The sequence below is a fragment of the Cydia splendana genome, chromosome 10 (assembly GCF_910591565.1).
Source record: "Cydia splendana chromosome 10, ilCydSple1.2, whole genome shotgun sequence".
Lineage (NCBI taxonomy): Eukaryota > Metazoa > Arthropoda > Insecta > Lepidoptera > Tortricidae > Cydia > Cydia splendana.
This window is the reverse complement of record NC_085969.1, coordinates 6,093,203-6,121,143: the sequence shown is the minus strand read 5'-3', so window position 1 is coordinate 6,121,143 and position 27,941 is coordinate 6,093,203. Positions and strand designations below refer to the sequence as shown.

Sequence of the window (27,941 nt, the reverse complement as noted above, 5' to 3'; positions counted from 1 at the left end):
TGACGCCAACGCTCAACGCCGAAAATCGAACAGTGCTCGATAAAAAAGCGCCGCGCTTAAAAACCGCCTTCGTGTGAATACATACATGGTTATCCATTTGCGTCATTCAAACGCTTTTTTAACGCGCGTTGAAAAAGCTGCCGTGCGTACGGGGCCTAATATCGACTCAATTTTGTGATTTTGAATCGATTGCTTTTACTATTTAATTCAATAATCAGCAACATTCGATGATGTGCTCGACCGGAATATATTATATACGTTTTTATAACATGTATAGTAATAACATATTTACGTTTTATAGCAGGTAAATAGCGTAATTCGTTTATTGACCGCAATCGCATTCATTGCGATCAATTTTAAAATCTTAACTTGGCAACATTGGATTCGATCTCCGATTTGACGTTTTCAATTTACGTACGTGCATTGATGTATGTGTATCGCAAACAAATTAATCGTGACACTTTATAAAACATTTTAACATGTGAGTGATGAGTTGTACCGAAAATGAAAGTGGACCTTTTGTCGTATTCTTCCTGCCAGCGGTCGTCGGCTGCTTGACTATACTCCTGGCGAGACGTTGGGCATACGCGCAAGTGAACAACACAGCGTCAACAGCGATCTCTAGACGACGGAAAATCATCAAAGACCCGCTTGTAAAGCGGCCCTTGCCGCCGATCACTTGTAAAATGACACCGCCAGGTCCTAAGAAGTCTTCTGGCGTCTGTAAAAAGGTATACACCGCGAAACAACATGTTACTTCAGAGTTTTCTGTCGGTGCTACATTCGGTTTTTTTAATGAGATCTAGCAATAACAATCTTGTAACTAAACCGAAAAATTGCTTTAAGTCTGCCTACCCTTGCTGCTCCTTGTCATTGAGTCAGTCCAAAAGTCCAGTACAGATGATAAGGTGAACTAATGGCCTAGCTAGGTAAAGGTAGGAAGCTGGGAGATGAGTTACTCTTAAGATCTATTTTTGGGTTTTATGATATTTTGTCATATTTATTCACTTGTATTTTGTGGGATATAATTTAGGTCATATCTGTACTGTACTGGATAGGAGCCTGATGCCACCAATAATTATTTATGGTGTAAGATTTAACAGTGTTCCAGCAATATTTTCTTCTTCTTCTTCTTCTCAGCATATTTGCGTCCACTGCTGAACATATGTTTCTTTCATGGATTTCCATGTTGTTCTGTATGCGGCGGTTCTATGCCAGGTCGGCCCTGCCGTCTTTCTAATGTCGTCCAACCATCTGGCTCGCAGCAATATTTTAAAGCTTGCTAATTGCAATGACCATTTAAAAAATATATATTTTATGTGCTTTTTTGGATCACAATACGGCCGCCATAAATTTAATTAGCAATCTTGAGGCTTTTCTCAAGGGACTTATTCAATTTGAATCCTGAGTTTTAAAACCGAAATATTACTTTGCTAATCCGCGAAAAGATAACGTGCTAGTCAATCAGTGCTAACCCGTTATACTTACTTGCGTATTTTTACATGCAATTAATATTGCCACCCTCCCACCGCAAAAATAAATACGCAAATAAATATAACAAACCACCACCAAAAGAATAAACCTCGACACGTGTTTCAAATAGTGAATAGAATCAGGCGTTAGGCGTTCCTGAGTTTTGACTTTCGCTTGATAGAAAAAAATTATGAACATACCTATAGTTCGTTTTTTTAGCATTAGAAAGAACTTGAAAGAAGGTAAGCGATCTTGACATGTCTTTTAATTGAAAAACGATTTTCAAAAATCAGTAACTATTACTTATGAAAGCAGAAGAATATAAATGATCATATTAGATTCATAATTGTTACATATTTGCCGTAACTTATTTTTAAAATATGTTTTTCAATTAAAAGACACATCAAGATTGTTTACCTTATTTCTAATGCAAAAAAAAACGAACTATAGTAGGTCTAAAATGCATGTTAAAAATTTGTAACAAATTTTACTCCAAAGCTAAAAGTATGAAAATTGCTTCTAAAATCGGCAATATCATGTTTGAGAGAACTTATCTATTACTTTTTTTTTAAATAAAAAAAAAACACAAAATATTTAAATTTAAAAACATAATATCTGCGCTCCCGGGCGCGCAAATCCATCTCGCTTACGCTCAGTGAGTCAGAGAAGAACATGAGCTTCCTGGGCCTTTAATAAAATGACCCATAAGATGAAACTAAATGTTTTCAGGGTACATCATCACCTCAGGAGGAGGATGTGATCAGCAATGGGAAGCGAGTGGGGCGTGTCCGTCTATCCCCCACCCCAGCTATGCTCGACACTAAGCTTGTGGACGGGCCTTCCCCACCCAAGCATATCCCGTTCCCATACATACCCCACGACCCGGAGCTGCTGTTTGAGGCGATGACGTTCGTGTTTACAGTGGTGGCTACGGGGCTCCAGTTCCTCAATCTGTACAGGACAGCCTGGTGGCTTCCACATTCTTATACCAACCAATCTATGGTGAGCATAAGCATCTTGTCTTAGGCTTAGAACACACTGCGATTAATTTCTTGCGGTTTCAGAACCGCAAAAAGTGTTAACGTACGGCATGCTTCATAAGCGCGCGCAATACTGATAGCAGAAGAAATTAAGCTGAAACTGCAAGAAATTAATCGCAGTGTGTTCTAAGCCTTAGATATAATTTTCATTTATTTCCTTAAGACGAAAGCCTTTTCGCTCCAAATTTTTACAACAATCGAAAAGAGTCAAACGTAGGGGCATAGCTATGGTTAACATCAAATAATTTTAAAATATTTTCCATAATGTCTATAACCAGAGAGGAAAATAGTCCCCTTTCCTCTTATCTGTGTTAATCCACATTTATAAATGCTTTGCCACTGTTTCTAATAAATCTTGGCTCTAAATTCAACCAGTTCAAAAATAGAAAAGCACAAAGATATATCCCAGAATCACAGTTTTAAAATGCGCGTCTCTCTAGTTGCTAAAATTGAAACTGCAATAATATTTTCATAACCATACTACAGTACTATATAGTTATGAATAACACTAATTGAATACTATGAAGTATTTGAACAAATTAAATTATTTTTCAGAAAATATTTTAATTTGTTTTTATCAAGTAGAAACACTACTATACGCTGCTGCTGCTGTGGTGCTGGGGCACTGGAGGCCTTGGTCACTTTTTCTTAGTATATGACATTTATTTCAGTTTAACACTAATTGAATGTTAACCCTTTTTATTTACTAACACAAAGAGTTGTGAATAAAGGGGAAAAAAGAGGTAAAAAGGGGGAAAAAAGAGGGTAAATATACACCTTATAAGAAATGTGGGTTAATAGCCGGGTCCACACAGAGCGAGCATAGGCGCCTCGTGCACAAAACGGCCAGTGAAGACGTGACTCGCGCGCGCCGCCTCAGCCGAGGCCGTTTTGTGCGCGAGGAAATTGGCTCCCGCGTATGCTCGCTCTATGTGGATCCAGTTATTAATGGCCACACACCTTTCATTAACTTCACCTATCTACACCTAACAGTCTTTACTTAATCTCTTTATATGGATTTTTCATTACTTAAATAAATAAATAGTAAATAACATTCATAAACTTAACACTAACTACTAGCTATAAGAAGCTTACTAACCAATACGCAGAAACTTCTAATGTATAAATGGGAAATTTGGAAATAAAGGCTTTTTATTTATTTATTATTATATGTATAGATTTATATGGATTTTTTCAATGGATTAAAAAAAAACTTTTTTGCAGAACTTCTACCTCATAGATCCTCACCTAGTCGCGTTCATAGTGACGTTGCTGTCCCGTCGTCTGCTGCTGAGTCTAGTGGTTCAGCTGCTCAAGGCCACGCTGGCGCCGCCGGCGTTGCCCCACGGCATCGTGGCTGCTAGGTATGTCCATTATGATGAAGATAACTTGCGGGGCGTGTGCCTACGATTAGTGTTTATGAGGATTTATTCTTACGTGTACTCTACGCTTGTTTCTACATTTTTTGATTCGACGGCCAGCAATGCTTCCGAGAGCAATGCCAGAGTTACGGCTCACATACGCCCATGACGCACAGACCATACGCAATTAGACGAAATTAAAAAACAACAACAACAACTTACGTAATTTAGTTGGGGTCACTGTTGCCCGCCGAGCTTTGGTGGAAAACAACAGGACATCTACCGATTTGACATGGCACTTAGGACTTAAATCAATAATAATAATAAAAGATGTTTAGTCAAAAAGTTTGAATTGAACATAGTATAATTTACATAATCGTAATCGACTTATTCGTAATAGGAAAAAATTTAAGTGAGACTATGACAAGGTTAAGTAATAATAGCACTTTCTCTGCTACTATATTGAGTGTTCCATAAGAACATCCCATTCGGATTTGGTAACAATTACCTTGTCAAGCCTACGGAACACTTGTTTTTAGTTACCGATATAACAGCAAGTTGTGTCTATGTTTGCAGAATGTTCATCCTGGGTATGGTGATAGGGGCGCTCGCCTGGTGCGCATACTTCATCGCACTCAAATATCCCATCGTCAAGATCTTCTACCTCTGCTATCCGTAAGTAACAACCATGGAAATAAGTTTAACGTACACCATTTATGTAGTTTAAAAACGCGTTATAAAGGACTTCTATAAGATCAGGTGGGGTAATAACATTCCCTTGCCGTTACATCTTCTTCTATCTTGTTCGGCTTGTACCCTCACAGCTAAGGATATTTACCATATCATATATACTCGGTCAAGCCATTTCCGTCAGTAGAAAAGAGCGGCAAATTTAAAAAATGTAGGCGCGAAGAGTTATCGTCCCATAGAAAATTTTAATTTCGCGCCTTTTTCTACTGACAAACTTGTTTAACCGTCTATATCATATACCGTAGCTATGTACCTATTTCTCTACTTGTGTAAAGTTCAAAGGTGTATAAAACAAAAAGATGTAACATAAAACCTAAAATTAATAAAAACATAAAGTTTAACTGATTAACTATTTAAACTACTACAATAATTATAAACAATACATTAGTCATACAAACCCATCATACAACCCTCGCATTGCAGATCCTGTCAATAATTCTCCACTGTACATACTTCCTTTATGAAGACTATTTATTGCTTGTAGAATTCTTATTTATTACAAATTTACCACCGGGTTAGTGGGATGGTGCAAGTGGCCCTTAACTGTTCTAAATCTTAACCATTCCACAGCGCGGTGGTATACTTCATCCTCTTCGGGCTCCAATCCAGCCCGTTCTTGGAGCTGAGCAACTCAGATACTCCGCTGCACTGTTGCTCGCACGACCCTGATCAGGTCCGCGCCGAGGTGGACTCCCTGCGGCAGGACTTCAATCTTAGGGTCAAGAAGATTATATTCAACGCGGTGGTCGGCGCGTACTACTCTAGTCTAATACCGTGCTGTTTTGCACAGGTTAGTAGATTTTCAAGGCTCTAGTGCTAATTTTATGGACAGTTATTATTCTCTTCGGGCTCCAATCCAGCCCGTTCTTGGAGCTGAGCAACTCAGACACCCCGCTGCACTGCTGCTCGCACGACCCCGATCAGGTCCGCGCCAAGGTGGACTCCCTGCGGCAGGACTTAATCTCAGGGTGAAGAAGATTATATTCAACGCGGTGGTCGGCGCGTACTACTCTAGTCTAATACCGTGCTGTTTTGCACAGGTTAGTACTGTTAGTAGATTTTCGAGGCACTAGTGCTAATTTTATGGACAATTATTATTCTGGGTTTGAATCCAGGTCATATTAGTAACACCATAGAGTAATATGAGTAAAGAAAGAGTGGTACATCAGTTTTCTTACCAAAACGTGCGTTATTCCGTAGTCGACATCTAAGTAGGAGTTACCACTCTTTCTTTACTTATATCAGCTTATATTAATCTTCTTCCTAGTCGAATCCTCATGTCTGAGGGTCGTGACCACCATAAGTCGCTCTGTGCTGTAGTGCTCTCCAACCTGGCCGATTCATTGCCTTCCTTAAGGAACCCTGGAACCTCTCGCGTGTAACCTCTTGAATGGCGTTGAACCAGCGTGTGGGTATCCCTCCCTGTTTTCGATGACCTTCAACAGGCCCAACTAGCAGAGCCTTTTCCAGGCTATCAGGCTCACGCCGGGCCAAGTGCCCAAAAAAGCCAAGCATTCTCCCACGGCAAATAGCAGAAAGACGAGTCTGGATCTTGAGCTCCTGCAGAATAGACACATTAGTGCGACGCGCTGTCCAGGATATGCCTAACATTTTGCGCATATTAATCTATGGTAACACTGAAACTCAGCCAGACACAGGTTAGTAGATTTAGATATTTAATGTTTTTAGGCATATTTAAGAGCGCTATTACATTTCGGCGTTGAGCGAGTTTAAGTATTTTACGCGCTGCGGCAGGCCGTGCGAGCTCAGTATGCCGATCCCTTCTACCACACTCGCACTACAATGATGGATTAAACATTCTTGATCCTTCGCGAAGCATATTGAAATCAACCATAACAACACTAACTGTACTTAACTTTTAAAGTTCTAAAACTGTTATTTGGTAAGTACGAAAATACTAAATGCAGTGCAAATGTACATAGGGGCTGTTCATAAATTACGTCATCTATTTTTGACGATTTTTGACCCCCCCCACCCCTCAAATCATCCAAAAATCAAGCTTCGGATGAATCTGTTTCCTCCTACGTCATGTTACCATCATCCGATGTCCAGACCCCCCCCCCCACTCCTCCCATTTGAAACGACGTAATTTATGAATAGCCCCATACTCGTACTTATGAAGGTATATTACTCGAAAGAAATTATAGGTACCTACCTACTCGCTTATTTACATGTTTCGTCATTGCATTTGGTACCTATAGGTTGTAAAGTTTGTATCAACGAGGGTTTAAAAACGAACTGGTACTGAGGATCTGATGATGATTAAGGTGGTCACGGATAGTAGTAACATGATTAGGCTCGTTTGATTCGTCTCAACAAGATCTTTGACACTGAAGATACACAGGGTCTGATGATGGAGCTGGAAGGTGGCCACGGGTACCAGTCTATCATGTAACTAAACAACTTCGTGTTTGGGCTCGTTTGATTCGTCTCAACAAGATCTTTGACACAAGACAGTACTCAGGGTCTGATGATGGAGCTGGAAGGTACCATTACCAATCAACCATGCAACTAAACCACATCGTGTTTAGGATCGTTTGATTCGTCTCAACAAGATCTTTGACACTAGGTGATATTCAGAGTCTGATGATGGAGCTGGAAGGTGGTCACCGGTATCAATCAACCATGCAACTAAACCACTTCGTGTTTAGGCTCGTTTTATTCGTTTCAACAAGATCTTTGACACAAGATAGTACTCAGGGTCTGATGTTCGAGCCGGAAGGTGGTCACCGGTACCAATCAACCATGCAACTAAACCAGTTCGTGTTTAGGCACGTTTTATTCATCTCAACAAGATCTTTGACACAAGGTAGTACTAAGAGTCTGATGATGGAGCGCGAAGGTGGCGACGGGTACTATCATCATCAGCTCCATCATCAGACCCTGAGTAGTATCTTGTGTCAAACATCTTATTGCGACGAATCAAACGAGCCCAAACACGAAGTGGTTCAGTTACATGGTAGACTGGTACCCGTGGCCACAGTCCAGCTCCATCATCAGACCCTGAGTACTATCTTGTGTCAAAGATCTTGTTGCGACGAATCGAACGAAGCCAAACACGAAGTGGTGTAGTTGCATGGTTGATTGGTACCGGTGACCACCTTCCGGATCCATCATCAGACCCTCAGTACTACCTTGTGTCAAAGATCTTGTTGCGACAAATCAAACGAGCCCAAACACGAAGTGGTTCAGTTACATGGTAGACTGGTACCCGTGGCCACAGTCCAGCTCCATCATCAGACCCTGAGTACTAACTTGTGTCAAAGATCTTGTTGCGACAAATCGAACGAAGCCAAACACGAAGTGGTTTAGTTGCATGGTTGATTGGTACCGGTCACCACCTTCCGGATCCATCATCAGACCCTCAGTACTACCTTGTGTCAAAGATCTTGTTGCGACAAATCAAACGAGCCCAAACACGAAGTGGTTCAGTTACATGGTAGACTGGTACCCGTGGCCACCTTCCAGCTCCATCATCAGATCCTGAGTACTATCTTGTGTCCAAGGTCTTGTTGAGACGAATCAAACGAGCCTAACACGAAGTGGTTTAGTTGCATGGTTGATTGGTACCGGTGACCACCTTCCGGCTCCAACATCAGACCCTGAGTACTATCTTGTGTCAAAGATCTTATAGAAACGAATAAAACGAGCCTAAACACGAAGTGGTTTAGTGGCATGGTTGATTGGTACCGGTGACCACCTGCCGGCTCCATCATCAGACCCTGAGTACTATCTTGTGTCAAAGATCTTGTTGAGACGAATCAAACGAGCCTAAACACGAAGTAGTTTAGTTGCATGGTTGATTGGTACCGGTGACCACCTTCCGGCTCCATCATCAGACCCTGAGTATTATCTTGTGCCAAAGATCTTGTTGAGACGAATCAAACGAGCCCAAACACGAAGTGGTTTAGTTGCATGGTTGATTGGTACCGGTGACCACCTTCCGGCTCCATCATCAGACCCTGAGTACTAACTTGTGTCAAAGATCTTGTTGCGACGAATCGAACGAAGCCAAACACGAAGTGGTGTAGTTGCATGGTTGATTGGTACCGGTGACCACCTTCCGGATCCATCATCAGACCCTCAGTACTACCTTGTGTCAAAGATCTTGTTGCGACAAATCAAACGAGCCCAAACACGAAGTGGTTCAGTTACATGGTAGACTGGTACCCGTGGCCACAGTCCAGCTCCATCATCAGACCCTGAGTACTAACTTGTGTCAAAGATCTTGTTGCGACAAATCGAACGAAGCCAAACACGAAGTGGTTTAGTTGCATGGTTGATTGGTACCGGTCACCACCTTCCGGATCCATCATCAGACCCTCAGTACTACCTTGTGTCAAAGATCTTGTTGCGACAAATCAAACGAGCCCAAACACGAAGTGGTTCAGTTACATGGTAGACTGGTACCCGTGGCCACCTTCCAGCTCCATCATCAGATCCTGAGTACTATCTTGTGTCCAAGGTCTTGTTGAGACGAATCAAACGAGCCTAAACACGAAGTGGTTTAGTTGCATGGTTGATTGGTACCGGTGACCACCTTCCGGCTCCAACATCAGACCCTGAGTACTATCTTGTGTCAAAGATCTTATAGAAACGAATAAAACGAGCCTAAACACGAAGTGGTTTAGTGGCATGGTTGATTGGTACCGGTGACCACCTGCCGGCTCCATCATCAGACCCTGAGTACTATCTTGTGTCAAAGATCTCGTTGAGACGAATCAAACGAGCCTAAACACGAAGTGGTTTAGTTGCATGGTTGATTGGTACCGGTGACCACCTTCCGGCTCCATCATCAGACCCTGAGTATTATCTTGTGCCAAAGATCTTGTTGAGACGAATCAAACGAGCCCAAACACGAAGTGGTTTAGTTGCATGGTTGATTGGTACCGGTGACCACCTTCCGGCTCCATCATCAGACCCTGAGTACAGTGAGTACTATCTTAAGTCAAAGATCTTGTTGAGACGAATAAAACGAGCCTAAACACGAAGTGGTTTAGTTGCATTGTTGATTGGTACTGGTGACCACCTTCCGGCTCCATCATCAGACCCTGAGTACTATCTTAAGTCAAAGATCTTGTTGAGCCGAATCAAACGAACCCAAACACGAAGTGGTTTAGTTGCATGGTTGATTGGTACCGGTGACCACCTTCCGGCTCCATCATCAGACCCTGAGTACTATCTTGTGTCAAAGATCTTGTTGAGATGAATAAAACGAGCCTAAACACGAAGTGGTTTAGTTGCATGGTTGATTGGTACCGGTGACCACCTTCCGGCTCCATCATCAGACCCTGAGTACTATCTTGAGTCAAATAAATACATATAGAATGTCAGGTCGTTTCAAATATTTTTAATCCTGTCCGGTAGTTTATTATACTGTACCATTATAAATTATAATACTATAAAAACAGTGCTAGGATCAAAGTCTCTCGTTGCGGTTTACACGCACACAGTATAGCGTTTTACGAAGCGCTGGTGGCCTAGCGGTAAGAGCGTGCGACTTACAATCCGGAGGTCGCGGGTTCAAACCCCGGCTCGTACCAATGAGTTTTTCGGAACTTATGTACGAAATATCATTGATATTTACCAGTTGCTTTTCGGTGAAGGAAAACATCGTGAGGAAACCGGACTAATCCCAATAAGGCTTAGTTTTCCCCTCTGGGTTGAAAGGTCAGATGGCAGTCGCTTTCGTAAAAACTAGTGCCTTCGTCAATTCTTGGGATTAGTTGTTAAGCGGACCCCAGGCTCCCATGAGCCGTGGCAAAATGCCGGGATAACGCGAGGAAGAAGGAGTATAGCGTTTTACACGGCGCCCGCCGCACACAATGATAAAAAACCTCGTCGTCGCCGTTGAAAATGTGCGGAGCCGACCGACACACGTCCTGCCTCTACAAGCTCTGCCGCGGCACTGAGCTGGCGCAGCGCGCGTCATCGGTAATATAGAGTAGTTTTCAAAAAATTGCCAAAAAATTATAGTAGAATTTCATAAACACTAATGTATACCAACAGTATAAGCAAACGTTGCAGATTGCTTGAGTATGAAAATGACTTCGATATTAAGTAGATTTTCGTAGGAATTGACACTTGTTTCGGAGAGAAAATCGAGTACGTTTTACTTTGATTTTCTCTTTCTCAAAGGTATGTAGGAAAAATATAGTTTGATATGCCTAAAGTACAGGGTATTAGTAATACAAAATAGCCAGGTTTAGCAGAGTAAAATTCTCAACATTTCCAAATAAGAGCTCGCCATTCAGTGCTTCACGGGGTTTTTCGGAAACGACCATCAGAAAAAAAACCATTACTAATTTAATAAGTCCTTTTTCTAATATTTACAACGATATTTATAAAGATAAGTAGACGCTTTTACTGGAACAAGTACTCATTGTTTCTAATAATGAGCGCAAAGTCCTGAATTTCGTCGACTAGTATCATCAATTTTGCATTATTTCGACTTTTCTTGTAAGAGCGCTCTTAAGAAAAATATTAATGTGGTTCATGGTTCACTTTTGAATCGGAACACTTATTTTGAACAAAATATAATAGTAATAGGTACTATAGGTAGTAACCTTACTCACTCAAAGAAGCGAACAGACATTAAATATCTGAGACAATCTTAATAAATATAGTTGGTCAAGCAGATCTTGTCAGTAGAAAAAGGCGGCAAATTTGAAAAATGTAGGCGCGAAGGGATATCGTCTCATAGAAAATTTGAATTTCGCGCCTTTTTCTACTGACAAAATTTGCTTGACCATCTATACATCTCTTGTTTTTACCATGGTGCAATAAATAATTGATTGATTGATTAATGTAGAGTCAAACGTGTAAAATATTATTGCGCGCTTCATAGTGTACGATATTATTGCAGGTATTCCCAGTTCAATATTTTTGGCACTTCATGAAGTCTCGCCGGTGAGGGCGGTGAGGCGACTTTTTTGATAAGATTACTTTCGGTAAAATAGTTTTTTACAGTAATAATATGTTGTGTTTGCAGTCGTACGTGTACTACGACGTGTACCTGGCGTCGCAGCAGACGGCGTGCGTGTGCGGCGCGCTGGCGGCGCGGCTGGCGGCGCAGCTGCTGCCCGGCGCCTACGCCGACACGCACCACCGCGCCGCGCGCCACCTCGGCCGCTGGACGCAGGACGGTACGTGCACTATCTATGGGTGAATCAACTTTTAGAACACTGATTTCGTGTCCCTAGACTCCCTTCCCTAGCAAAGAAAAATCGATTATACAAAAACCATGTTGATATTTTTACTTTTTTGTGTACACGGGCATTATTAGATCCATAAGTTTTTAATGAATACATAAAAAAGAACACAGAACATTTTGTACGGTAACGCAGCAGAAAATAGGCAAAAATGATGTGTCCCTGATTTTAGTAGGGGAGAGAACTTTTTTTGCTGGATTAAGGCTTGTGCACACCGGCTTGCGTGTGCGTGATGTGCACGTGCGCGTGCGCTAAAATGTTGGAGCCGCACACGCACACGTCAAGCAAGCGGTGTGCCGTCTCTCGTAACAAGGATCTGTGTACTACAACGTCGCACGCGCACGTGCACGTCACGCAGACGCAGCCGGTGTGCACAGTCCTTTACCGTACAAAATGTAACTTTTATCTGATCAAGTTGTTAATATTAATGTGTTAATTAAATACTTATAGATATAATAATGCCCGTGTTAACAAATTAATAAAAAATCAACATGGTTTTTGATTTTTCTTTGCTAGGGAGTCTAGGGACACGAAATCAAGTGTTATAAAAGTTGATTCATCCCTATACAGCTGACTGTAGTCACCTGCAATAATATGTTACACAACGAAGGCCGCAAACCCTGTACCTGGCATCTGTCTGTTGCCACTTGCTGACACCGCCGGAGCTGCGTGAAGCTTCTTATGCATGTAAGATAGTTGTGTGAAGTTTATTATACGCGGGTCCCGCTACAGGGGACCTACCGCGAAAACCGAAATTCGCAAATTGCGGGGATCTTTCTGTTTTACTCCAATGAAGGCATAATTAGTGTAACAGAGAAAGATGCCCGCAATTTGCGAACTTCGATTTTCGCGGTTATAGCCCAGATTGCGTGCGATCCTACCAACTGCGCCAGCGAAGTTTGCTTCGAGAAAACCCCCTTATTCATAAAACTTTACGGGCCTGATTTTGTTAAATTATGTTTTATCCCTTTCTTACAAATACATAAGTCAAAATGACAGAGACAAACGATTATTAATAGCTAATTGAGGTTATAAGGGGGTAAATGTTTCGTTCGGTTAAGGCTGTCCCCTATTAATATGATTCAGACAATGTTTACCAGTACACCTTTGGATTACCTAATTATTCGTTTAACCTCCTGAGACTAAATGTACATTGCAATGTGCATATTCGTGCAACCTAATTTGAACCTTTCATGAACCAAATAAAGTAGCATTTCTTTTCTTTCATTGCTTTTTAAAACAAACGAATTCGTTCTAATTATTATGGAATAAGGTTCAAATTAAAAAATTGAAACCCTGGTGGGTCTTAGGGTGGTCTTAGGAGGTTAACAGAGCATCTATAGCAGTGGTTCCTAACCTTTTCAGTCCGTTCACCCCTATGACTAGCTAGGGAACTAGATTTTACCCCTCCTCCCAATGGTAATAAAAAATAATGTACGTTTGTTGTATTGTTATAATAGGTTAGCTTATTACCCCCGTAAAATACCAGTTTTACCCCCACGGGGGTAATTACCCCGAGGTTAGGAACCACTGATCTATGGGATAAGAATAACTATTAGTCCTAGTATAACAAAGAACTTCCATTTTTTTCTAATTTGGCGGCCAGAGGTTAAACATCATAATTATAAACTTAGAAAAACTCAAACAACAATTATTGCTTGCAGATACGGGCACAGCTAACGAGTGGAGCCCGTTGAAGTTATACCAGCGTGGGGCGGTGGTGTCCCTTGACGGAGCAACCTACACGTGTGTGACGTCAACAGCGGCCGCGCGTCCGGGCAGTACGGAGCACTCGCGGTTCTATGTAAGTGTAGTTATACCACAGTGGAGTGGTGGAGGCCCTTGACGGAGCAAGGTACACTTGCGTTACGTCAACACTCACGAATATTCGGCTATTAAAAAGGTATTGTACTTTTTTCCAGTATTGATTTCTGATTTCATACATACTTTATACTTCAATATTAAAATGTAGACTTTACTTTTCATAAAGTTTTACACGGATACAGAGTTGCGATATTAAAAGTAGAATTTGATATTTATTGATATTAAGTAAGGTGGTGGTACTAGTGCTCGACATGCTAATGCCCAAGGGATGACACCCTGCTGTCACCTCTATTGACAATGACTTAAGTTTCAAGATGACATGTACTGGGTCCGCGTCGAGCACCAGTACCACCACCTATAGAAGGTTAAAAAAACAAAACAATTATCAAACTGCACAACGGGACTTAATCGCGTATTTAAGTTTTAAGATTTACCTCCGACGTTTCGAGGACGGCGTTGTCCCCGTGGTCTCGGAGAAGACTGGCTCAAGTTGACATTCAAACTGATAAACAAGACCAAGTGCGGGTAGTTCGAAAAACTCGCGCGGCTAGAAGATGTTGATGTCAACTTGAGCCAGTCTCCTCCGAGACCACGGGGACAACGCCGTCCTCGAAACGTCGGAGGTAAATCTTAAAACTTAAATACGCGATTAAGTCCCGTTGTGCAGTTTGATAATGTTATTAAAGTTTAAATCAGTGTTTTAACAAAACAATTGCTTCTAGAACTCAGAAGGTTGTAAAAAAAAACTAGTACATTCATGGTTTTTTATTACCAATATCAGTGTTGTTCAATTTGGGCGATGTTACCCTCTTTATTTTGATCTCCATGTCCACATAGCCTTCAGCCACTCGAGAATTTGCAGAAAGGGTCACATATATCCGTCCCTTTCTAAACGGGAACGTGCTCAAGAGAGGGAGATCCGGTATCCAAAAGTTATGTATTTCGTACGGCCCCTGAAACTTTCAACTTGTTTTAGGGTGGTATACCATCTGTCCAATGTCAGTGGGTCTCGCTCTCTCATTAAAGCAAAATGTGAGACGCAATACACATTGGACAAAGAAATTGGATAGGTGGAATACCCTTTGCCCAAGTGACACAGTATTTTTAACCTCAATAGCACAATAGTACATTGTGCAACGTGGGGGATAAGCGAGATTTTGTAAACGAGGTCTATGCCTGCGGCTGTCGGGAGTTAAAGACTCGAGTTTACAATATGCTTACCCCCGGAGTTACACACAATGTTTTTCATCACACTTGCGAAGAAAAAACTAAATTTTAAGCGAAATAATTCTTAAATACGGTGACATTTCAAACATTCGTCCGCCATATTGTCTTGTTTTGGCAGGTTAGGATTCGAACGCACAGACCCACCCGGATTCAGCCATAATCGAAAATTGTGTAAAAAATTATTTAAACGTCTATTTAATTAATCAAATTAAATATTTATAAACATACACATAAAACATAATTTATAAACGTCAGTATTTTTAATGTAAAACTCATTTAAAACTACTTTTTTCGTATAAATTAGTGACATAATTAAAAAAAAGCCATAACTCACTCGTGAGTTTTACCTTTTTTTTTTCAGAATCTATAACTCCCGCGGGATCAATATAGGCCTTTGTCCTTCAGTACACCTGCATGAAATAAGTTCTTTTTCGAGCAAGTGTGATGAAATAGTAGTTTGTGTTACAAGGGATCAAAATGATATATTTCCGTCAAGGGCGTACATTGAATCCTGAGCGTAATGAGGGATTCAAGTGTTAACGCCCAAGACGAAATAATTTTGATACCTTGTGACACATACTGCTTTTCACATAACTATGAGGAAAATAAAAAAATCTTAGTGTTGACACAATCTGATGCTTAAAACAGATTGTTTAAGCTAAAAAAATAATGTGCAAAAAAATGTAAAAATAGTGTGCAGAACAGAAAAGTGTTAAGTACTTTGATCAGTTTGATCCCTCCTACCAGGGAAGAAAAGTGCCACTTTGATCCCTCCTAGCAGGGAAGAAAAAGCCCTTTTCCGAATAGGTGATGTGAAAAAAGGATTAGGTACTTTGCTTACAAATTCGATGCAATATTCGATTTTGCTGCACGTCTTATAGCAAGTACCACTTAACACATAAAGAAAACAATATCATTAAATGGTTAGGTATGAATGTTGTTGGACGGAGAGCGGATGTGGAATAAAGACCGGCCAAGTGCGAGTCGGACTCGCGCAGCAAGGGTTCCGTACCATTATACGCAAAAAACAGCAAAAAATCACGTTTGTTGCTTAAATATTTATTTTATTTGGTTTTTAGTATTTGTTGTTATAGCGGCAACAGAAATACATCGTCTGTGAAAATTTCAACTGTCTAGCAACAGCCTGGTGACGGACAGACTGACAGCGGAGTCTTAGTAATAGGGTCCCGTTTTTACCCTTTGGGTACGGAACCCCTAAAAAACGACGGATGATGGATTGTGTGAAAGAGGATATGAGAAAGAAAGGAGTGAAAGCTGAGGTGAAGAAAGACAGAGGAGAATGGAAGAGAAATACATGTTGTGCCGACCCCATAACATGGGATAATGGCAGATAGAAGATTTTGATTTAGAGTTTCGCGCTTAAGCATTCAATAGACATATGTTTTCTTAAAGCATACTTAAGTATTTGGCTAATCCTAAAACGAAAACGAAATACGATACCGGCGGGATTGGACAAGGAGGCAAATTAGCCCTAAGTGCGGGTCCGAATAAGATGTTTTTCTGGATCATGTCACAAAATCGGGAGTGCATCTCGACGAACCCGCGCCTGTATTCGTTGCTGCGGAACTCGTAAAATATTACGTCCACCTAGAAATTACAATAGTATTTTGTGCAACAGGTACATAATAAGAGCGTTTTCACATTGTCGGACCCGATATCGGATGTCGGAAGGAAGTAAAATGTATGATGTGTTTGTCTGTATTTATTTATGCATATGATAAATCATTATTATTTAAAAACGATAGATAACGCAAAAAGACGGACTTCATGCCAACGGCACTCTCCTGCAGCTGTTTTTGTCATTGCCACCTTCCGACATCCGATATCGAAAAGGCGCTCCTAATAATTTTAGGCGTGTTGGAGCCCCCGTCAGCTGTCGGGCGATATATTCTGTTAGTGTGCGTATGTTTGCATAATGTTTGTTGTAATGTGCGTGACCGAAAGCCGGCGCCCGCCGCGCCGCCGCGGCCTGACTACCTACGCGGATGTAGGATCCTACATCCGATATCGGATCGGACAATGTGAAATCGCTCTAAGGGTTCTTGAAATTCAACAAAATAGACGAACACACAACAGATGAACAGATCCATCTGGTTAAAGTGACAGGAAGCCGTTGGTTGAGGACAGCGAATGACTGTTAATTGTGGAGATCCTTGGGGGAGGCCTTCGTCCAGCAGTGGACATCTTTCGGCTGAGATGATGATGATGATGAACCGCTAGTTCTTTTTATCATGATTCATGCACGGTGCGGAACCATCGGGGCCTTTTTATATTTAATATCTGGGAGACCGACGTTTGCTCGGAAAACATAAAAACTCAAAAATGCGCGTTTTCTCAGAGATAACACCTAGCTAGATCGATTTTCGCCCCCTAAAACCCACATATGTACAGTCACCTGCAATAATATGTTACACAACGAAGGCCGCAAAAATATCTGACACTCTCGTATTTGTAGAGCTATAAGAGCGTGTCACTTCGAAATCGTTAGAGCCGTTTCCGAGATCCCCTAAATATATATGTATATAAACAAGAATTGGTCGTTTAAATGTATTAGATGTTTTTTTTACCGTAAAATTGTTATCCATAGTTACGAGGTGCACCGCATGTAGATTGACGTAATACTTGGGGTCCCGGCGACTCAACCGCGATGACGCGGCGCTGAGTACCGAGAAATACTCAGGGTTGAAATACGTCACGTTGGCGTGATCAAGAGACACGTAGTACACCTGAATGATGATAAGTAGATTTAATTGTAATTTAATTTAATTTAAGGCCTAGCTATGACGGTTCATGAGATACAGCCTGGTGACAGACAGACGGACGGATAGTGGAGTCTTAGTAATAGGATCCCGTTTTTACTCTTTGGGTACGGAACCCTAAAAAAAAATGTAGACTGGGAATAGGTATTTTTAAACGAGTTGGAATATTTGCTATTTGTAATTAATTAAGTAGCTAGAGTTAGACCAAGATAAGTCTGCAACAATTTTGACAGCACACGCAATGCAAGTGTTATTTTAAACGTCAAACTTCTATGAATTTATGATGTATAAATAACACTTTCACTGCGTCTGCTATCAAAATCGTCGCAGTCTTATCTTGGTCTAACTCTAATTAATTGTCATTTGAATTAGTGCTCCGCGTTAATTTAAGCGAGCTTTATCGGGAAATGTGGTTACTCCTTTAGGTATAGGTTAACTGGAAGACATCCCTCTTAGGGATAAGTTCGCCTTCGTACTACACATTTATGTTGTACCTGATGTAACCAATATTCCTTTCTTTTAGTACAATAAAGTGTTTCCTTGCTTACTGTTCACGACTTCAAAATCATTTAGTATATGTACCTATATTTAAATTTGTACTTCATTTACTTACGGCTTTAAGTAAAATTAAGTAGCTATAGGAAAATGTAATTAGATAGCACTAGGCTAACTTAAGTTCGCTAGGAAAAACTTATGCCTCTCTAGTTTAACACTTATCGTGGTAATAAAAACAAGAAAAATCTATCAAATGGGTGTATTTCGGACTTTCGGCGCCGCTTTGCCATATTCACACGCTTCCTGAACCCTTTCTAGGCATAGTACGATTTATCGACCAGATAGGTACACGCCAATAGAATTTCAACTTTAGCATTCCGATTTAAAGTTCAAATTAGATTAGCCTTTCAGAAAATGTGACTTGTTAATGATCAAAGCTGGATTAATAGAAATATATTTGGATTTTTGGGAAAACCTTGTAGATTGGTGTGGCTTGGACTGTTTAAAACCCCTATATAAATAAATTTATGGATTATATTATACGAATAGGTATTACCTGATCATTTGCACACAAAATATCTGCCACCAAGGAGAATATTGCTATCAAACCCACATAGCGAGCGCCCATATTTCTAGATTGATGATAATTATGATGTTACCAAAATCGAAGTTACATACTCAGCGCTGTACTGATATTTAGACTAATGTTCTTGTACCGCGCAATTTAATAATAATATGCAATACTTATGTATTTTACGTTTGGTGTAAATTAATTTAATATATTCTACTGTACTTACCTACAGGGTGCTTTACGGGTAATATTCTAAATGCGATAGTAACTCTGTTACCTCTGTACGCATAGATTGAGGCTCGGGAAAGGACATAGGATAGTTTTTATGAATCATCATCATCATCATTCCATGCAGATGAACGCTAGTTTAATACAGTCACTGCCAAGAATACGTAGGTATGCATGCGTGTTCAATTGTACTGGAAACGGGGCGCCCAGCACCGAAAGTGTTAATATAAGTACCTAATACTTACTTAAAGTACTTGTACTGGTTAACACGTATTATTAAATGGGAGCTCTTATTTACACTGTTATTTTTAACATAGGTATATAAACTACGTGATAATTAGGCAACATATGACCTAAGTTAACCTTGAATGAGCTTTCTAAGCCCTTAACCCTTTATAAGGCATGAGAAATTATGTAAAATTAAACCCTATCACTTTAATATAACCTTCAAAATCAGGTGGGAAATATATTCCCTCCGCCTTATAAATAACGCACGAACCCCGGTTCATACCATTTCATATTTACCAGTGCTTTTCGGTGTAGGAAAACACCGTGAGGAAACCTGCATACTTTGCGAAGAAATTCAAAGGTGTATGTGAAATCCCCAATCCGCTTTTGGCCAGCGTGGGAGAGAATAGCCCAATCCCTCTCGGGGAAGGTGACCTGTGATGGCTGTGATCAGCTGTGGGATGTATATAGGCTAAATTATTTATTTATTATAAAATTACTTACAACTGGTAATACTAATAGGTACGGTACATACAGGTCTTTGAAATTACAACATCCTATGTATAAAATGTAGATGTGAATTTAATGTTTGTTTATAACTATGTATTATTGAAGAGAACTATACCTACAGGGTCCGCCTATCAAATTAGTTGTACAAATTACAGAGTTGTTTTTTTAGCCACGGTCCATTAACCTCTCGTATGCCAGAAGATCCGTGCACGTGCAGTAATGTTTGAATCTAATTAATTATTAATTAGAGCTTAATACCACCATGGATCCACCACGTTAAAAGGTTAATCACAATAGTTATGTTTATTCAAGTATTCAGTGCTGTGTATGATCTAGGTACCTACGTTTTGGCAGGCGTGGCTCACTCCGCGATTTCGTCGATTTGCAACAGGCAGCAACGAGTACATCCGTTCCACACCAATTGGTGGCTATCCATAAGCCGCGCGTGGCGCTGTCGCCACCTAGCGGCCATATCTGTCCTGATCGTACAGACGCGTTTTGTTATAGAGTGAGTCTTCTGTATCTAGTACTATTATTTATTCTGTGGTTTGGGGCTGGCTAGGTTGATCTGTGTAGGATGTCCCCGAATATTTATTTATTTTTCCACAGACCGTGTTCTCCAACCCATCAACGCTGCTCTGTCTGCTCCTCTGCTGCCAGCTATCGCTGATAGTCCTCCAGCTGGGCCTGCTGTACAGCTCCGCGCCTTGGCACAACTTCCTCGCCACCATCCTACTGCTCTTCATCAACTATTACACCCTCTTCAAGATGGCCAGGGACTATCTAGTCTCCTGGAAGGTCTATAAAGCGGAGAACATGATACAGGATAAGAACTCTGTTGTCAATTAAGTGCTGATGAAAGTCATTCCGTGTGTCCTATGTTAGGAGCGAAGCCATGGTTGGTAATAAAGATTAATGTTTATTTTTCTTTTAGTGAGTTTTATTTAAGATAAGATTGACTCACGATAGAATCTATTCAGTTAGGTTAACTTTAAGTAGCGTTATTTACTATTGAAAATTGTCTCACAATAAGTCTTATGGAATTCCTGTAATTTTGTACTTAATCTTCTATTTCTCCGTTTTTGAATAAAGTTTTGTATTGAGAATAATTTGTGGAATTTTAAAAGACTGACTTCGACTGGCATGTTCTTCCACTTCTGTCACTTTAAATGGATCACTATATTTCTTCGATTTATTTTGCAGTTAGATAAAAATATGTTAACGAAACATAAGCAAATTGCAGAAATCAAGTTTGTACAAAGTTTTCAAACTTCAAAGTAAAATATGTTCCATTGATATTACAATTATGTCATTATCCAGTTTATTTTAGTACCCTCTGATTACTCGTATCCCATTAAAATAGAGGTTGAATCCGAGGGTTACCAAAATGTTAAATTGTGGATACAGTACAGAGTAGGCTATTTTAATTTAATGACTTTGAACTCAAACCTATTTTTCATTTCGAGTTAAGACCCTTAACGTCTTAACTGAAGAGATACGTCTACTAATATATGTATAGTGACGTCACACGGTACGCCGTGTGACGTCACTATACATATATTATTGTGTGAATCCACCTACTTTTTGAGTTTTTGCTGATTTATTGAATGAATAAACATTGAAAGCGCAAAATTAGACACCTCGTTATTTTTCGTGAATTTCCTTAAAACGAAATACGCAAATAAATTTAATTTACAGTAAATTGTAGAGTTGAGTTCAAAGTTGTAATGATAGTTTCACTACTAAGTAAAGAATTGGCCATTCTAATAACGTGTATCACCGACTTATGATGCTAATGTAAATATTCATTCATTGTATAACTTATATGTGTAACGGCTAAGGTGGATTCGTGCTCCGAATTTGAGAGGATGTTGATGGCGAAGCAACTGTACGCCTCCATACATTATGCGGTAGTTCTGCTTGTTGATGTTTGTAAATTCAGAGGATTTACGGCCAACATCGAAAAACGTTACCTGCCTCTCGAATATCCAAGGGCGATAGAGGCAGATAACGATTTTCGATGTCGGCGGTAAGCCTTCAGTTACCACATAACGCCATCTAGTGCGACTGTCAAATTAGCCCCCTAGTATCAAATGTAGATGTGAATTTAGCAAACTAGGGGGTAGGGGGCTAGAATTTTTCTTTGAATTTACACTATGTTACAAATAAGTACAATTGACGAAATAGTTAACTGACCTTTAGTTAATTTTATCGCGTGTTTACGTTGATACATTTAAATAAGTACGATGGAAGTTATTGATTTATGTTGGTGATAACATCGTTAGGTACTATCTGTTTGGCCATTCACATCACCACATTGCTCAATACGTCAGAGAACGTCTGTTTACACTTAAAGTGTTGTATCCGTCAGTCTGTTTACATTTCATTCTCATGCTCTTAATATAGGTAACAATGACTTTGCTTAGTGCAAAAAAGTTCATATGACTATCAGGTAAATTAACAATTATATGATTACTTGCCATATTGTGTGTATTTATTTATCGAAATAATATCTACATCATAATGAATCCTTTGGATGCCAAGTTTCCTTATAGTTCCCACAAAGCCACAAATATTTACAAGTTCTATGACATACATTGTCGAATTAACCTGCACGCTATATGCTATTAAGTAAGGTTGATATTGGCTTGCTTGTGGCAACGATATTGGCGTGTGCGTCTTATTTTAGGATTAGAAAAATACTGTCAAGAAAAACAAATTGGTAATTTATTAGTAATAACTCCGATGCCTGTTTATTACCATTATCCGTTTAGTAATTTTACAAAATGAGTAGGGATTAACTTGCATTTAAGTGATAATAAAAAGTCTTATCATAGATTAAAATTAGTATGTCATCTTTAGTCTATAAATTGCACCATTATCTTAATCTTACATAATTTTATACACAATATACATGGTATATTCTGTTAGAGAGATGAACAGAAGTTCGATACTGTAAATTATTTTTCACCTCAGCAGCTCGAACAAGGGTACTTTGCTTCTTAAAAACAGTGAGCAAAATGCGATTTTGCTCACTGAGTCATTTTGTCTCACTCAGTGAGCAAAATCGCATTTTGCTCACTGATTGTGTCTCACTCAGTGAGAAAAATGCGATTTTGCTCACTGAGTGAGACAAAATGACATTCAAGTGACCTTTATAGTCATTTCAACATGCGGGGTCTAATACAAGTTCGATATACTTGGGTTCTATTATCTCTGTCCCTCAGGTCCCTCTAGGTATGTTCTCACTGCTTAGGGTGAAAAATTTTGTGTACTACACGAGATCAAAGTTATTTACATCTCGTGCGCTTTTGAATCCCTTACTACGCTCAAGATTCTAAATTAGATTCACTCGCTACGCTCGTGAATCTATTATAGAATCTTTCGCTTGCACGGGACTCAAAATAAGCACTCGAAGAAATATCAAACTTTGATCTCTTGTTGTACAAATAACTATTATTTCAATACCCAGGAAGGTGTTTTTTCACTGTCATTAATTTGTACTTTTATTGCCTTCATTTTATCTCTGACAATGTCACAGGCATTCAGCAACTCTTTGTCTTTTCTGTTCAATGCATTTAGTCTCACAGTGTGTCTGAACTCTACCAGGGTGTCTATGAGATTGTTTGGTACTCCATTCTCCGAGCTATCCTGTAATTTGAGCCCAAATTTTGTCAAAACATTAGTGATATACTCTGCTATCAGTAAAACTGGAATTGGATAAAACTCTGAATTCTCAAGTTTCATCACTCTATTTGTCTTTATAACTAAGTTTAGTAAGTTATTAATACAGCTGGCGGTATCAAAATCTGATCGCAGAACTTCTAGATTTAATTCTTCAACACTTTGCAAGCTATCAAGTATTTGATATTTATAGTCACCATTTTCTGTTGCATTGTTATTGACATAGTTGTATGCATCTTTGAGGAAGAATTTGAATTTATTTAGTACACTTTCAGCAGTTTTCATCAACTCATCACTGTATTCCATTGGATATCTATAGTTGGACATAAGGCAAGCCATCCTGAATGTGTCGGCACTGTGTTGAGACAGCATCTGTGGTATGCTGATGGTATTCTTCAAGGATTTAGACATTTTATTGTCACCTTTCAGTTGCAAATGACCTATGTGTATCCAGTAGTTGGCCCATTGCTTGGTGTTGTGGAAGGAGCAGGACTGGGCCTCCTCATTCTCATGATGAGGGAACTGCAAGTCAATTCCTCCAGCATGAAAGTCTAATTGGGACCCAAAGAACTTGCTCACCATGGCCGAGCACTCTATATGCCAGCCGGGCCTCCCTTCACCCCATGAGGCCTTCCAAGATGGCTCCCCAGGCTTGTGAGCTTTCCACAGAGCAAAGTCCATCTTGTTCCTTTTGTACTGATCTGCTGGTTCACCTGCATCTTGCATTTTCTGCAACTTACCGTAAGCATTGTATTTCTCAGTGTCAAAATACACTGAACCATCTTTAGTAACATAAGCCATTCCAGATTCAATGATTTTGTGAATGAAAGTTTCAATGGAGTTGACATGGTCTGAGACCCTCGCAACTATGAGTGGTTTTTCGACATTCAAACTGGCCATATCCAGCCAGAACTCATGCTCGTATTGTTTCGCTACAATCCTGAAGTCCGAATTAGTCTCTTTGGCCTTATTAATTATTTTATCGTCGATATCCGTGACACCCATGGCAGTGACGAGTTTAATTTTTAAGAATTCTTTAAGTATTCTCTGTAGAATATCAATTTTAACATAGCAACTTGCGTGGCCTAGATGGGCGGAGTCGTAGACGGTGGGTCCGCAGGAGTACCACGTTGCGATGTTAGGGTCGTTGAGGATCACAGGCACTTTCTGATCAGCCACACAGTTGTACACGTACGCCCCGATAGGATTCCCATTCGGCATCATCCATTTCGTCTCTTTATAAGGCTTTAAGGAGCAAACATGAGATAGTTTCCTGGAGAATACTGGTATGATCTTTCTCATTGTTAATTTGTGTACAATCACGACTGTCGCGAGTAAACAAAGACTTATTATTAAAGCAATTATTAGATAGGTTCATTGCAAGCGGCCTTGACCAAATCAAATTGTGTCATCTGTCATTAAACAGCTGATTGGACTTTTGAACCTTGACTCTACTTGACATATTTATAAAAACGCCCACTGTTTTACCATCGATCGGATTAAAGTGGTCTTAAACATGCAATTTGACTTTATTTACATACAATATATATACAGTGGTACTACTAAACGAAATTAATAACTAGCTTAAATCTAAAATAGGCCCTTGAGGCATTGTACCAAGGATGCTGGCGGCATGACTTTGACATCTGTCACATGTGACGTTTGTTGTTAGATTTGTGATTACTGTTGAAATAATCGAGTAAAGAAATCAACAAATTAGAAGATTCATGCAAATGTAATAGAAAACCAATACAGAAAATGGTTGTTTTCGCTCCAGATGAAATAGGACTTGCCGACAAGTCACCCTGTGCTGGCATCAGAGCTGATCTCAAGATGTGTTTGTTAAATACGGATTGCTGCAAAAAGGTTAGTTTTTGGCAATGACCTTTTATTTATGGTTTTTGGATTAGTTTAATTATTTGATTTCTAAACAATGTTTTATAAGTTAAACGCGATTTAGACGGCGTTTTCTTGTAAGACTAATAAGATTTTTTTACATTTTCAGGGCAAGAAAACACCTCGAGAATGTTTAAAGTTGGGGGAAGTTGGAGATGAATGCATGCAACTGCGACAGGCTTTCTTTGAGTGCAAACGATCCTTGGTAAGTACAAATAACGTTTATGTTTACAGTTATAAATACAAATAAAATCTTAGGGCCGATACAGACGCCACAGACAGACTGCAACTGCAACAACTTGTATGGGAACTGCAGGAACGCCGACGTTGCAGTTGGCGTGCAGTCGGCGTGCAGTTCCCGTACAAATTACAGTCGCAGTCTGCCCTTAGTCTGAAAAAAATAGAGACCAGTTTTACTGCAGGGGGTATTACTGCAGAGTGCAGCACTAAGCTAGCTAGTAAACCATAGAATATTAGTAACTTATACATACTGTACAAGTTTTCACAGACAATAATATGACATTGATGCATCAAGGCGGTTTGTTAACAAGAGCTTACCGATTACCGGGAAATGCGAAAATCGAAATTTAGTTATCTGCCTCTTTTTCGCTTGAATATGCAAGAGTGATAGAGGGGTTAGATAAAGAAATTTTGATTATTTTGTTTCGCGGCAGACCCCAGATTGTGATGGCTAGTGGTAGTGGCGCCCCCTATGCAGAATTTTGTGTAATATTCCCTATTATTTTCCATCGGATTTTCACAGAAACGTACAAACGTGTCCTGTGTTTTGAGTCAGTTTTGGTACAAAAAGTACTGAGGTTGACTGAAGTAGCATGACAAATACGAATGTTTCCGAGAAAATACGATGGAAAACAATTATGCACTACATCCTGTAATAAGGAATGAATTGAGTTTCCAATCAAATCCAATTGTAGTTATATAAAATTTCTTATGTATTTGTTTGACTCTTTCAGTTGGATAATAGAAGAAGATTTCGAGGGCACAGAGGATACTGAAGCTATGTATGATCATTCATTACTAAAGTTTAGTTTATTATTTTACTATTAAAACAACAAATGTGTAGTATTAAATATTAATTCTTGTTTTCCAATAAAGTTACAAAAAAGAATGAATTTTTTTTTTAACAAAATAGTCTAATATATTTCTTTTAATCTTTATTGAAAAGTCAATATAGAATAGAATAGAATAGAATAGAATCCCATTTATTTCAGTATAAGTACACAGTTATACAATACATACACAGAAAGAAAAAAAAACACTTATAACTAACTTGTACACTGTAACCATACACTGAAAAAGGTGAACACTCAGCATAATGCCAGGTTCTACTGGAGTAGTACCTGACGCTGGTCTTCCGTGAACACCTGTAGGGAGCGTAGTTGGGCGCAGCTACCAGCTACAGTAGAGTTATTAAGATAAAACTATAGGTAACTAATTATTACGACAATAAATAGCGAAGCGACAATGAAGCAGTTGACATCAAGTGATAGTATGACTAGCATGGCCTGGAAAGTGTTACTTATATACATAATATAAATAAATAATATATACTCATCCTTTTCTTTTGGGTGCTAGTACTAGTGTAAGACAAAGATAGTATGATTCTCTCTGTCTATGATTGAAATGAGACAGACCTTTGACAAACTATAAATAGTTACAGTATCTACCTAAAATTCGAAATTACTGCTCTTGTTGACTTTCTGTATATTTTTTATGCTTTTTTAAATGAAATTACTCTGACACTACTTTTTGCTTAGAGAGAAGATAACTTTTTAGTTTTACTTTAAAAGCTTGCAAGGAAGTTAATTGCTTGAAAGGTGGCGGGAGGTTGTTCCAGCATTTTGTGGCGGTGTACTTAAAACTGCCACGAAATGCTGCAGTTTTGTGTTTGGGGCACATGAGAAGTGTAGATATCCTTTGGCGCTGCAAAAACCGGAGTTTCTCATGCAGGTATCGAGGTGCTTGAGATTTCACAATCCCGAACAGTAGGCAAGCAAAGTGGAGAGAGCGCCTAGATTCCATGTTCATGAGATCACTTCTGTTAAGATATGGAGTTATGTGAGTTCTTGGTGGAATTATAAAACAGTAACGTGCACAGGCATTTTGGACTCTCTGAATCACTTTCTTTGTGTGAGATAAGAGGCAGGGACCTACAACTGTGTCAGCATAATTAAGTTTTGATAATATCAGTGATTCGCATAGAGTAATTCTGAGGTCTATGGATAAGTAATTCCGAACTTGGTACAGGATCTTAAGCCTATAGAAGCAGTTTTTAGCAACATCGCAAACATGATTATGGAATCTTAAGTTTTCATCCATGATCACTCCCAGATTTTTAGCTTCTGTAACTTGTTCAATATTATCATCTCTTATTTTTAATTGTGGTACAAACTCATTAATTTTTTGCCTTTGTTTATTAGTGCCTATAACCATAAATTTAGATTTTTTTGGATTTAAAACTAAGTTATTACGTAAGCACCAATCGGCTATGCGATTCAGGTCCCGATTAATGGCGTCCACCGTAACTAAGGTTTCACTGGGTTGACATGGCAAATATACTTGTAGATCGTCGGCGTAGATATGATAGCTACAATTCTTTAAACAGTTTACTATATCCGCGC

General features: G+C 39.5%; 3 protein-coding genes across 3 annotated transcripts; 2 read left to right on the top strand and 1 right to left on the bottom strand.

Moving 5' to 3' along the window:
- Positions 1–399: 399 nt before the first annotated feature.
- Positions 400–22,203, top strand: LOC134794176 (transmembrane protein 39A). The gene is made up of 8 exons (XM_063765899.1): positions 400–731; positions 2,203–2,475; positions 3,738–3,877; positions 4,451–4,549; positions 5,195–5,414; positions 11,637–11,790; positions 13,521–13,660; positions 20,329–22,203. Exons 1-8 carry the CDS (start codon positions 489–491, stop codon positions 20,566–20,568), a joined length of 1,509 nt encoding a protein of 502 aa, XP_063621969.1. The 5' UTR covers positions 400–488; the 3' UTR covers positions 20,569–22,203.
- A 950-nt stretch (positions 22,204–23,153) lies between these two features.
- On the bottom strand, positions 23,154–24,804 carry LOC134794142 (probable cysteine--tRNA ligase, mitochondrial). Its single transcript, XM_063765847.1, has one exon. It carries the CDS (start codon positions 24,703–24,705, stop codon positions 23,176–23,178), a length of 1,530 nt encoding a protein of 509 aa, XP_063621917.1. The 5' UTR covers positions 24,706–24,804; the 3' UTR covers positions 23,154–23,175.
- Positions 24,805–25,069: 265 nt separating this feature from the next.
- Positions 25,070–26,432, top strand: LOC134794495 (cytochrome c oxidase assembly factor 5). The gene is made up of 3 exons (XM_063766307.1): positions 25,070–25,269; positions 25,409–25,504; positions 26,274–26,432. Exons 1-3 carry the CDS (start codon positions 25,162–25,164, stop codon positions 26,313–26,315), a joined length of 246 nt encoding a protein of 81 aa, XP_063622377.1. The 5' UTR covers positions 25,070–25,161; the 3' UTR covers positions 26,316–26,432.
- Positions 26,433–27,941: the final 1,509 nt, after the last annotated feature.